Source organism: Cajanus cajan, chromosome 2 (genome assembly GCF_000230855.2).
Source record: "Cajanus cajan strain Asha chromosome 2, NIPB_CcT2T_4, whole genome shotgun sequence".
NCBI lineage: Eukaryota > Viridiplantae > Streptophyta > Magnoliopsida > Fabales > Fabaceae > Cajanus > Cajanus cajan.
In genome coordinates, this window is record NC_138518.1 from 54,389,064 (window position 1) to 54,402,743 (window position 13,680).

At 33.9% G+C, this 13,680-nt stretch overlaps 1 protein-coding gene across 4 annotated transcripts; it reads left to right on the plus strand.

Annotated features, from left to right (window-relative positions):
• The first annotated feature begins 343 nt into the window (after positions 1-343).
• On the plus strand, positions 344-11,806 carry LOC109811252 (uncharacterized). 4 transcript variants are annotated; one of them, XM_020374936.3, is made up of 10 exons: positions 344-692; positions 1,346-1,389; positions 1,484-1,601; positions 1,719-1,812; positions 5,235-5,815; positions 6,952-7,222; positions 7,316-7,577; positions 7,779-7,898; positions 10,405-10,836; positions 11,316-11,806. In XM_020374936.3, the coding sequence occupies exons 1-10, from the start codon at positions 359-361 to the stop codon at positions 11,562-11,564; spliced, it is 2,505 nt and encodes an 834-aa protein (XP_020230525.1). In that variant the 5' UTR covers positions 344-358; the 3' UTR covers positions 11,565-11,806. The 4 variants fall into 4 exon arrangements, with proteins under 4 accessions (XP_020230525.1, XP_020230526.1, XP_020230528.1 ...); XM_020374937.3 differs by having other exon boundaries at positions 11,319-11,806; XM_020374939.3 differs by lacking the exon at positions 11,316-11,806 and having other exon boundaries at positions 10,389-10,579.
• The last annotated feature ends 1,874 nt before the right edge of the window (positions 11,807-13,680 follow it).

A 13,680-nucleotide genomic window follows, 5' to 3' on the forward strand; every position in this document is an offset into this window, starting at 1 on the left:
TATATGAAATTAATTTTATTATAATAAATAAATTTAAAAAATAAAATAATTTTAGTAAATATTCATATAAAAAATTTTGCATTCAGCTTTTGAAACAAAATCTTAAACCATTAAAAAAAAATCCTTGAAGAAACAAGCAAAGCATCCTAATCCTCCCCGTCTGTGACTGATCTTCCCCGCGTCACCCAATCACAAGCATATTTCCCGAACAGGTGGCGAAAGAAGCGCCGCAAAAGGCACGTGTAGTGAGAAAGCGAAACATGACAGTCGGTGAGAGCATCGTGGCACAGTGACAGGAGATTAGCACTACTCAACCACAGTCCACAAGCGATAGAAAAACCGCTATATATAAAAGCCAATGCCAAAGCCAAAGCGCGAGAGAGAGAAGTTGAAAAGGTTTGTGTGCGTCGCGAAAAGGTTCCGTTTGTTTCATCGAACAAATTCTCGCCGCAAGGGATACGAATCGCGAGAGGGATTTTCGCACAGGGCGAGAGGAATGGGGAGCGAAAGCAGGAACAGGAATGGCGACGCCGAGAAACACGTTGCAGCGGAGAACGGTGTGCCGGCGACGGCGGCGAAGGTGGTGCGGAGCGTGAAGGAGATCGTGAACTGTGCGGAGGAGGAGATCTACGCTGCGCTCAAGGAATGTGACATGGACGTTAACCGCGCTGTGGAGAAGCTTCTGGCTCAAGGTTTTGCTCTTTCGCTGCTGTGTGTTTGTTCTTTCGGTTGCGTTTCGTGTTGCTGCGGAGAGTTGTGTTTTTTTGCTTCTGTTCGTGTTTCGTTGCAGGGAAAATTGATGAAGATGAGAGTGTTGACTTCGTTTTATTTTTTTAAGTTTTTATTATTGTTCTGCAGACTTTGGTGTTTTCTTACGCTTTGTCAGAAATTTATGAAAAAAAAGGTCAAAAAGTGATTTCTGAGTTCCTTTTGTCTATTATGATTTGTCTGCATTTTGCATGGCTTTTTATTTTTTTATTTTTTTATTTATGAATTTAATAGATTGTATTTACAGTGTATGATAAGGATGTTATAGTCATTTGATTGGATTTTTGATTTCTGCTTGAAAGACAATAAAAAATGCATGAGAATGAAACATTTTGTTTATTTTTTTTAATTTAAGTAGGATACATTGATGGTGTTAAAGTTTCATTGCGCTATCATCTAACTACGGACTGCTATATAGTTAAAAATTATTTTTTTTGTAATTATTTTTTTAAAATTTATATATGGAGAGGCCGTGTAATAATCTTTCTCAGTGTATTTTTGTTTATGAATTATTGTTATGGTTTTTTAGACATTCCTTAGTCCTTACAATTGTTAGCTTCCAATATTTTACTTGCAGATACGTTTCATGAGGTGAGAAGTAAACGTGACAGGAGAAAAGAGGTATTCCTCATTTGACATTGTTCAGTAACATTGTGATAAGGTTGAATGAATTATTTGATGAATAATCTGTTTTCCTTTCAAACTTCAAATGAAGGGGGCATCCAATTCAAAGACTAAGGGTAATAATGTAGGGTCGATTCGTGGAGTCAAAAGTGGCACTAGCAGTGATAGCAGAGTTGTGCAAAGTGGATTAACATATGAGACTTATAATGGTATCTTCTTTGATTGCGGAACATCATGCAATTTCTGGTACATGCAGCTTGTATATTGACCTGGGTTTTTACTATTGCATTGCCTTACCTTGTCAAATATGTGTAACTTAATGTCAGAGCATGAAAAAGCCATTGACAAGGGGGAAGGTGGGTCAGTATATCCTTCAGTTATGCCTCCCACAACTCATGTTGAGCGGAAAAATACAAAAAGGTGAGTTTATATCTCAAGACAATCCGTGTGTTATTTTCTTGATATATATTTGAAGATGTTTTGACAATTGCTTTGATGATTTTAGCCTATGGTTGATCATTCTGTCCATTTTTTTGGCTCTCTCCTTTAGATATTTGTTTTGTTTGGTTAATACAAATTTACAACGTATAAAAATCGGTGTCTTGGAAAGGAAAATAAAGTGATTGCGACTGCCCATAAGCCCATTACTATTTTTGTTGTTGATGTTCTGTGCTTTCATCATGAATCATCAGGAAACATACACTGCAGGCAATTGATGCCTTAGTGGATTTTTTTAACATTTTTGCTAATTTAGAAACGCTCCTTGCTATTCTATTTTTATTTAAAATTGTTTGGATATCTTATTGACACTAGTTTTTTCTCTCTGTGCATTCATGTGTATTAGACCATAAATTGTATTTAGATAAATAAATAGTGAATGTTAGTATATGAATGTAGTATACTCAAGTTCTTACTTTACCAAACAGCCGATACATACAACAATAATAAAGCCATTTTACCATTAGTTGGTGTTGGCTACATGGATCAAACAATACCATAATTTCCTATCGTAAATCATGGAAGCAAGGCAGGCATAGATGAGCCAATTAAATCTAAATTCTTTTTTCATGGTTTTTCCTATAGCTTTATTGGTCTACCAACCATTTGACTATCTTCTTTATGATTCCTTACTGGGGCTTATAATAGGTCGAAGGTGCTACCTCAACTTTCTCTCTATGGCATTCATTCCCAGTGTTATCAATTGCGGATTGTGGAAAGAAAATAATCTGCTATGTTATATAAATGGATAGCCGATAGCATCTTGGGAAAATAGCGGAAGTTGCATAGCAGTTAAAATATATGATATATCAATCATATATGTATAAAAACACAAGTTGTATGCACATAAAAATAAAATGCATAAAAATTGACATAATATTAACTCTAAAAGTTCAATTAGTTGGAGACTCGACAGAGATGAGTAGTAGATGTAGGATACATGCTGCAAACATGACACCATACTGGCTGCTATAGTGGACGGAGTCCTGATTTCTGATTCAAGGAATTCCGCAATGCAATATTGTTATAGTCCCGCTCTAGTGGCTATTTGACAACACTATTCATTCCTAATCGTGTCTTGTGTGTCCACTCATTTGTTGTAATGTTCTGACTTTTGCAACACTTGTCTAGTTTTCTTGTTCACTTTTTGGTGCCTAACATTTAGTACCATACTTAAACCATATGACTTATTGTATATCTTGATTTTTATCTCTAAAACTATTGTGTCTACTGCTAAAATTACACTCCATATACTAAGTTGCACTTTTACATAAAATGAAAGATGTGTAATTAAAAAGCTTGTCTATGCATCAACTGCTTATTCCTTATTTCTTTTCTCAATAAATCTTTATTATGTTCCCAAAAAACTTGCACTGTGCCACCAACTCTCTGATATGATCAGTAAGCCCATGCAAGACCAATTTGTAAAGTAGGGAGCTCAATGTTGACCTTTCCTGTAGTCCAATAGTATAAAAATTCGTCTGTGACCCCACGTTGTGTTTTCACTAGTTGTGACTCCATGCTACACACATTTCGTTGCACACGTATAGGCTACAATGCTATGTTATGAACACCTTCTCTAGAGTCTAGAGCCTTTGTAATCTCCTGACATCCTATTGTACATCTTTTCTAAATTGATGATAGCTACCTGGATTTTTTTTTATTCCCCCAATATCTCTATTAAACTTTCTAGCAAGTATATGTTTCCATTTCCTGGTTGACCTATTCAACCTTAAACCAAATTAATCAAGTCTCTAGTCTTGATCTTCACTCAATTACAGTCCTCCATATAGCTTCACAGTATGACCATGTAATTCTATAATTTTTGAACTTCTGTATTTCATTCTTGTTCTTGTATATAGGGATTTGTTGTATATAAGGATTGAAGTACTTGTCTAGGTGTCTGGCATTATCTTACACCTCATAATCTTGTTAAACAAATTTTGAGCCATCTTATGCTTTTTTCTCTTGGGCCCTTCTATACCTCAATAGGCATTATCATGTGATCCAACTAATTTGCCATAGAATCTCAACTTAACAAAAGCATAGTTATGAGTCCAAAATATTGATGCAGTGGCTGAAGCATAGTTATGAGTCCAAAATATTGATGCAGTGGCTGAATACATAGTGCATGTTTGGGAATGTGTTTCAAACAAAACAAATGGCATTTCCCACTTTCCAAAGCAAAAAGTGTTGAAGCAAGGGGAGAGTTGCTTTAGGTTTAATGTGGGTTTCTGGGAGTTCAACTCCAACCCAAACATGCTGTTAATCGTTACTGTGGCTTGTGCGATGGTTGCTATTTTTTTATACAAATTAAATAATTACATATTTAATATTGTTCGTGTATATATGCTGAAAATCCAAACTGAAAATAAAAAATTGTTCATAATTCAAAAGAGAACAGAGAACAAAGAAGAAGAAAGGCCAGAAGAGTCTCAAACAGAGAGCAAAACAGAGCAAAGTCATGGGAACAGACTAAAGAGGACAACATAGATCATTGAGGGATTAAATAGTCACAGGTTAGCTGAAAACCACCATGTCACTGGGAAGTGCTTGAGAGACAGATAATGATGGGTGTAGTGTGGTTCATCGAAAGAGATGGTGTGCAATTGAGATTGCAAAAACAAGGGTTTCATTTTTAACCCCTTGATTCAATGAATGGGTGGGGGAAAATTGTAATATTTCTCCCCTAAAACACCCTAAATGATAGTTTTGAGGGGAAGTAAAGCATTTAACACCCTGTTACACTTAACACACTACTGTTACCAAACCCCACTATTTTGGTGCAAAAGTGGCTGTGGTGCAAATAGTAAACATTTATGCAACACTAGTGGCACAGAGCCATGATGTGATGCACAGCTGCAGTAGAAGCTAGACTGTATGAAATTGATTATGCTGCATAGAAGGTATGATTTTGGTTCTCTCTAGTGTTTAACCTATGCCCATCAGATGTTATTAAAATGTGTCCATTAAATAAATTGTGATGGTGACTCTCACACCTTTCCTTGTTATCTTGTTTTATGGCTGAGACTTTACCTTCCCTTTATCCTTTGTTTCTCATCTGGTTTATGTATCTTTTATTTTTTCCTCTACCTATGACAAGCCTGTAAATGCTTTGTGGCTTTGATTCATAACGATTGTTTTAACCTGTCAAATACTCAAGGTCTTGCTGCCATTTTAGCATAGCTACCAAATTGCTAGTATATAATGTGAAAATATTTATTGTTATTTGCCTGGCTTTTAATGACATTTATATAACTTGCATTAGAATGCACTGATGCTGCAAGTGATTATTTCTCTAAATAAAGTTTGTAATTATTCTCCTTATATCTTTTTTAATGCAGTGATTCTTTTAGTACTAATAATGGAAGACAGTCATTAATAACAAGTCATCCTGTATCGGATTCTGTCCAAGCCTCTTCAGGACCTCGACCCTCAATGACAGGAGTAAGTAAAGGACGTCTTTCAATGGCAGACATTGTAAGAATGGGTAGAACATCATCACAAGATACTGTTTCACATGACCTCTGTAATTCCTCAGGAGTTTCTGCATGTGAAAATTCAGAGTCAAGCTTAGGTCTTCCCTTTCAAAATCATTCTGAGCAACAAATTTTTCATGATGAGTGGCCCATAATTGAACAACCAATTGCTAGAAACTCACAGGCACTAAAAATGTCTGCATCTTCTAATGCTAACGGGCCATTTGAGAGCATGAACGTAACTGCAACTTGTTTACACAAGAACTGTGAATTAGATGCTGCCCCAGTTTCATGGGGGGATGTGTCTGGTGATGATGCTGTTTCTGCTTCTATATCCAGTAAACATTCTATTTTGAGCAGCAACACTGGGCTACAATCTCATTCCTACTCTAACTTAGGAAATACCCTTTCCTCTGATCTTTTTAGTTCTCATGGGCATCATGAAGGTAACTATTGTAACTATTTTTTTTTATTAGAATAACCTACTTCTCTAAACAATGATTTCAACATCACATGAGTCTTCTTTTTGTTGGAGCTATGCTGAAATGAGATTTAAGAGTGATCACTTATGTATTGTGCTATTAAACAAACAAACAATTAATATTTATGGTGAATGATGATTTAGCTGAGTTTGAGTATGGATCACTGTAGTGATTTTTGTAGCCATGATATTTCTTGGGTTTTGTATGTCCATTGTCCAAAGCCTGTTATAATTAATATTTATACCTTACAAGTGACAAAAATTACCACAAACCATATTAGATGTTTTTGAGTTGCCACAAAATGTTTGTGCACGTCTTGTCTGTCTTTCTTACTGTATGATGTGTTCTTGTGCATATCTTTTACCCTTTTGTTTAGGGAGAAATAGAATGGAAGGAAACAGAGGGGAGGGACATGAGATAGAAAGACCAAATTTCTACCATTTGTTTGAAAGGAGAAATATGAGGGAGAGAAGTTATTTTTGTAGGACCCGTCAAAAAGACTTCCCCTCCCAAATTGTTTGGAAATAAATAGGAGGGAAATGATTTCTGTTTTTTTACCCCCCTCATTTTTTATAACAGATTTAAAAAAAAAAGCTATTAATAATTTTATCTGTACTAATAATAAAGAGGATTACAGTATCCACATAACTGGGTATCTGGTATCCACATATCTCTCCTTATGACAATGAAGTTGGTGGTGGAACCTTCAGATTCAAGTTCTAAAAATTAAAACATCTTTGTATTGTCTTTTTATGCTGTTGATTAGTGAATTGAATTGTAAAGTAGATTATGTGCATGAAATTTGAAATGTGTGTTTTTACTGTGATGATTATATTTTCTTACTTCTGTTGAACCTTTACACAAGTTCTGTAGAAAAGTGAGGTAGGGGTATCTTACTATCTTATCATTGAATCAGAATCTGTAGAAGGGAATTTTTAAACCAATTTTTAGATATGCTGCTTTGTTCATTCTTAATACATGGAAAAACATAGGTCTCATGTAATATCTACTGTTTTTTCACCATTTTTTTTAAAGGGCTTGTAAGGATTGCTATTCTATTAAAGATCATTCAAATAAATTTACTGGTGATGTCTTTGCAGATGTGTCATCAGCTGCTACAATTTTTCAGAAGCTAAGTATAGGAGAATCCAAACAGAAAGTGCCAACATTTGAAGATGACCCTGAAGTGATTATTCCAACTCATTTGCAAGCCTTGGGTGCTGAATGTTCTCATTTGAGTTTTGGTACATATAATGGCAGCAGTAGTTCTGCATCTTCTGTGATTCTTACTTCTAATCATATTTCTAAAAGTGGCATGGAAGAGAAGTCTGCAGCTGTAGATAATTCTTCGACTCAGTTCCAGGATGCAAGGCATTTTTTTTTTTTTTTTCCATTCCCAACTTCTGATATAGTCTGTTTTTTTTATTGCTCAACTCATTTTTTTTATTGTTTTATCTCTATTAGTTCTGTGTACCACGGTGATAAGCAGCTTGGATTTGATGTTCTTAGAGGAGCAGGAGGTGATAAAAACAATGATTTCCTTCCATCTCCTAAGCAATGGCATGTAAATCATATTGTTCCGGAGGAAACTTTTGAGCATGAACGCAACTTCACAGCATCTGTATCAGATCCTAGTTTGCAAAATTCACACTGGGTGAATACTTCACTGCCTTTCAGGCAGCCAGACTTGCAGAGTGGAAACCAATTTATTTTTCCAAAAGAACTGGTGACACTATAGCCTTTCATATATGACTTCTTTAGCTTGGTTTTCTTATTGTATTGATGGGCTTCTTACATGAAATAGGTCTATGTGCATTTCGTATGATTCTGCTCTTTAATGGCTGTTTAATTAAAATTCCTGCTTCTTTTTAAACTTTCAAGTGCTATATAGTATATAATTTTGACATTTGCTTTTATTTTGACGCAGTATGCTGACTCAAATTCAATACCCGATGATGTGTTGGCATTCCTCATGACACAATCACAACCTGCAAGACACAGTAATACAGTATCATCTATAAGCAATCCTGCCATCTCCATGTCCCAGGTATCTAGGATGTATTCGTCTGCTTTGTACCCCCTTATTAATTCTTTGACTTTATGTATTTTTGCCTGTGGCCATATGCTAATAATTTCATAGAACGGTATTCTTTGGTAGGAATAGTCATCTGATTAGGGATGGCAAAAATACTCGCACCCGCGGGTATCTGCGGGTAAAATCCGCTACGGATAATAAATGGATAAGTTAATTGGATACCCGCGGATAATGGGAACGGATAATTTTTTATCTGTTTATAAATGGGACGGGGGCGGGTATGATGATATCCATACTCGTGGGTGGGTACCTGTTTAATAATATTTCTTAAATATCCTAATTATGCTTGTACCACATAACCCTAAAACTACACTCTCTCGTCTTATTTTCTTACAAAAGTGAGGTTGATGAAGTTACCAACATGTATTAAGCATGTTATAGAATTATGTTGGATATAATTTGATTAATTTTCTAGCTTTGATTGGACCAATAAAATTTATGTATTTCAAATTGTTTACTTTCGTTTGGAATTATGAGATTGAATTATTGTAGTTTTGTGATGAGACTTTAACTTACTTGTGAGATTGATGTATTTTAAGTCATTGATTATCTTACATTTTTATTATTATTTCAACAAAATTAACGTTAAATACAAGTTTAAAATTAACATTGAATTTTTATTTTTAATATTTCAATGATATTAAATATAGACTTAAAATTATTTGTAATATAATTTTTTAATTTCTTAAAAAATTTATAAATATCCATGAATATCCGTAGGTATTCAAGAAATTCATGGATACCCGCTCAATGGATACCCGCGCAAATATGGGGTGGGTATGGGAACAATTTTCATCTAGCGGGGCGGGGGCGGATTTACTATTACCCGCCCCCATGGGGCCCCATTGCCATCCCTACATCTGATGTTTATATTACTTGATAACTGTTGGTAGAAGATTAACAGGAAAGAGATGGTTCAAGTCTTGGGCTGTTGTGTACTTGGCTTTCCAGAAGTTAATAATAAGTTCTGATTTCAATACTTATTAATCCAAATACTGCATTATTGTCTCACATATAAAAAATGGATGTGGGGAAATTCATGCAGGGTTTCCTTGATAAACATATATATCAAGCTGAATAATTCTTTCTAGTGGTCCTCTCCCAGCATAGTGGTATCTGTTTTGATGTAGTCTGATGACGAGTTAGTGGGAAGCAGCTGTTGCTAGGGACGTAGGCCCAGCTGAGAGGCCAAACCCAGGAAAAGGGGCGGAAGGTGTAGGGAAATTAGGGCTATTATTATAATACAAGGCTGTTAGGGAAATTAGGGCGATTATATTTATATTTGGGGTGATTATACATTTAGGAATGCTGCACCTGTAGACAGCAATTAGATATTATTCTTAATGATTAACCGAGTCATTCAGTTGGACTACCAGCTGCTCTAATGAATCAAGGACTTTTGATGCAAGAAAAAATTCGGCTATGTTAATGTGAAGTCGTTTATAGATATTTAGGCTTAAAATTATTAACAAGTTCATTATAATGATTGATCCAACCTTATAATTAGGGATGAAAATAGGTCAGATCTTGAATATATAAGTCAAGTCTACTTTATAAAATTAAAATCAGAGTCTGACTTGTTAGACTTATTATCTCTTATAGGCTATTTTAAAAGCTTGGTCTAACTTATTAATTTGTTTAAAAGTCTATTTTACATTAACAAGTCAATAACCTTAATTTTAAATAAGCCAACAAATCTAATTTTAAATATGCGTGAGTCTTTTTTAAATATGCATGATAAAAAAATAATTTATTCTATTATTATTAAAATCTAGATTTTAAAAGAAATAAAAAAATTAATGTAATAGGAACAACACATGTGATGAAAGGGTAATCTTATAAAAAAAATTCTGAATATCCCATGAAGATGAAGGAAAAAAGCATGTAAAGATGTGGCTATTAGAGTTTCTATTTTCTATTTCTTGATTTCATGCGAACTAGGAATGTAAAACATTTAAGTGTAGTGACAATATTAAAAATAGATATAAATAATTTTTTTTTTGTATTACAAATTTATTTATTTATTTATATTGTTAATACTTTAATATGTATATTAATTTTTTATATTATATATTATATAGTTAAATAGGCTAGTTTATTAGGCTTAATATGTTTTTTTATTAGTTAAGCTAAGCCTTTTTAAATAAATGGGTTTTTTTTTTTTAAAAGTCTAAACCTAGCCTTCTATTTAATTAGACCAAGTCAAATTTTAACCAGGCTTGGTCATAGGACTATATTTAAGATCTGGTCTATTTTTATCTCTTTGTATAGTCTTGAATCTTGATTATGAAATGCCAAAAGAACAAGAATTAATAGTTAAGTAGTTAACATTGGAAAGTGCATTTGTATCATTAATTTGAGGTTTAAAGGAATCAAATCAGTGCCCTCAACTAAGTTGTTGGCAAATTGAACCTAATAGTTAGTCATTGATATTCTTGACAGTTGTTGAACCATGCAGGTCATGGAGCCAGGTGCCTTTACTCTACCTAAGAGATCTGCAGTTTCCCTTTCCCAGGGTCCTACAGTGCATTCCACAACACACTTTCATCAATTGCCTGACACCAACAGATATCTTCCCCTGCCCCAGAATAAGCCATACATTACATCCATTGATTCTCAGCAAGCATTTTCAGGCCATACTGCATACAATCAATCTCCAGCAGACATGAACTACAACCTTTCGCAAAATAGAAATGAATTCCTTACAAGTAGATTGCCTCATGCTACTGCCAGAGATGCATTTGGTTATGGAAATCTTGGCTCTTCCATTTATAGTCCTGGAAGCTTTCTGTCCAATCCATCTCTTGGTCGTATGATGCCTTCAAGTAACTTGAATGAAGTTTTACCTTCTCAGTATAATGGTGGACATAACGGAAGCTCTATTCAACAGGTAAGTTGTATTTTTTTCTGAGATAGAATGATCTTTATATTCAAAGCTGTTAATTTGGTGATAATAGCTTTGTACTTTAAGAATGGATTTTGCGTGATTGAATGCTATCGACTATAGTACGATGGTATTATGAGAAAATGAAAATGACACGTAAAGCTAGCCATTGTTGGTCTCTGTTACTGTGTATGCTTCCTCTGTGAACCTACTCAGAAAAAAGAAAAAAGAAGAAGAAAGTGATATCTAACTGTTCTTAACATCTGATGGATGGATTATTCACATAGTGTGACCATTATCCTTGACATAATAATAATACTTTACACTACTAAAATATGTTACATAGAGCATGTTTGGATACAAAATTATGGGAACTTCTCTACTAAAAAAATATCTATATTTTCAGTAAAGCTCTTCTAATTCTGAATCCAGACAGACTCATAATTTCATGATTTGGGTTAATGGTTGTTGTAATGTTTTTTTAGCAGCATGGTGGTAGTTTTTCTCATTGGGATTATGAGGCCGAGTCGAGGTCGTCGTTTATCCCAGAGAGAACCCAATATAACTTCCTAGGGCAGCAGCCAAATCAGGGTTCCCTGCCACAATATGCTAGTCCAGGATATTCCAATCTTTATCATTCCCAGACACGGGTTTTGGAACAAGCTCAGCAGCCAGGTGGTTTTCAAGATTTGTCCTCGGAGCAGTTGCATCAATTTTGGAAGCACAGCCACTAACAGTATAGTATACATTCTGCTTGTTTTTTGTCCCTCTTTTTATACTAGCAACTATCGTAGTAGTAGCAGGTTTAGGTGAATTGGGATGTCATTTTTGTTTAGATGCTTGAGCGTTAATTCAATTGTACATGCTTTTTGAGAACGTGACTTTGTCCTATTTACTGGGGCATTGTTTTGTTAGAGTTATTTTATTGTAACATCGCATTGGGGCAAGATGAATACACTTTTTCAACCCAACAAAATTGTTATTCTCGAGATGCAAGCATAGGATAATATGGGAATGGGGACCCCCTCACATGTATGATTTTTGGGAGGTAATTAACATGGGATTTAGTGCATCGAGATTAACGCAAAATTAAAACAATGATCTGGGATGGAGTTGGTATTACTTAACTCTATCTTAAATGCTAATCATTCTTTTGGGATTCTATTATGTTCATTGTCGTAATGCACCTATGGAACCGAAAGGAGATATTTGGCAATAAAGCGAGTACCTTCAAATGGGTCCAAAGGGAACAAGAAAAGGGTGATTTGAATAGGATAGACATTGATGTTAATATAATATCGTACTTTCACCAGTTGCTTCCCATTATGTGATCTCATGGCTATAGCCACCTAGCTCTAAAATCAAGCCCATAAATCCTATTTTCAATGTCAATGAAATATATGATCATATTAAGTACTACAGTACAAACTAGTTTGTGTAAGGTGTTTTTTTATATATTTTTTTAAATCATTTTAATTTGTAATGATCAAGATTTACTTGATGACTTTCAGTAAATACTGCACTAGTTTCAATGGCATTTTCCAAATAAGATAAACATGAAAGTAAAAAATGTTTAATATGGGTTTGAACTGAAAAACAAAATGCCACTAGAATGTCTATGTCCTTTTCAAATCCAACAATTTCTTGCTTTTATGTTTAACTGCTTTGCAAAATGCGCCAACGTGAAATAGAAAGTTAAGCCAAGTATAAATATTTATGTAGGAGTACTTATTTTAAAAAAGAATTATAATTAGATGATTTTGTTAACATCTATATCTATATTATTAATAAAAGTCTTAAGTTTATTTGCCGTAAACATTTTATTGACTATTTTATCCATTTTCCTTTCAAAATATTCTCTCTCTTCCATATATTTTTATTAAGTTATTATTTTTCTTTTCTTTTCTATTTGTTTTTTAAAATTTATTTTTCAAACTTCTTAAACCTTCTATATAACTAGTAAAATTCACTCACATCCTTCAGTTGTTAACCTAATACCCATTTAACTTCAATTATTTTTATCATTTATTTTTATTTTACTTTTTAAAAAGTGCACCAGACATAAAATATCATCTTTTTTATGCTAGTTTATTTATTATAAAGGAGATTAATCCATTTTCATAGAACCCACCTCTCAAATTATTCTCTCTACTATTTTTCAAAAACTATCCTTACAACTATACCTATTCAAAAACTTATTATTAAATGTCCATCTTTATTTATTTTTTTATTTTAAAAATACATGGTAGAAAAAATATTTTTTTTACGCAAGTTTGTGTTACTTAATGAGGGTGAGTATTTTCTATTACAAGAAAAAATGTGATTATCGGACGGTTAAAACTGTCAATAATTGGGGAAAAAAAGTTGATAATGAAGAATTAAACTATGTATCAATAACAAGAAGTCCATCGAAAATAAGCAGTGTAAAAAATATTTGATGGCCAAAATGTAGTCTTGAGATATATCAATGACTAAATTGTCGCTGAGTTGGTCCCTAGTAGATGACCAAAGTGTTACATATGGTAATAGATTAGCTTCTAGTAATTATTGGAGAGAAATTTACGACAATTGTTGCAACAGCTAGACAACGGATAGTGGTGACTAATCTCCTCGCTACAAGGGAGACATTTCAAAGGGTAGGATAGTTGGCCCCAAGATTTAACGCAGCTACATATACAAGGCAGGATTTGAACCCTGACCTTGCTTAAGCGTGGATCAACCCCTACCATTAAACCACATACTTTGAGTTATTATCATATGAAGTAAGTTAAGATTATTTATCCAAAATGTTAACAATTTTATTATACATGACTATTTGACACTTTAAATATATCTTATATTGTTAATTTA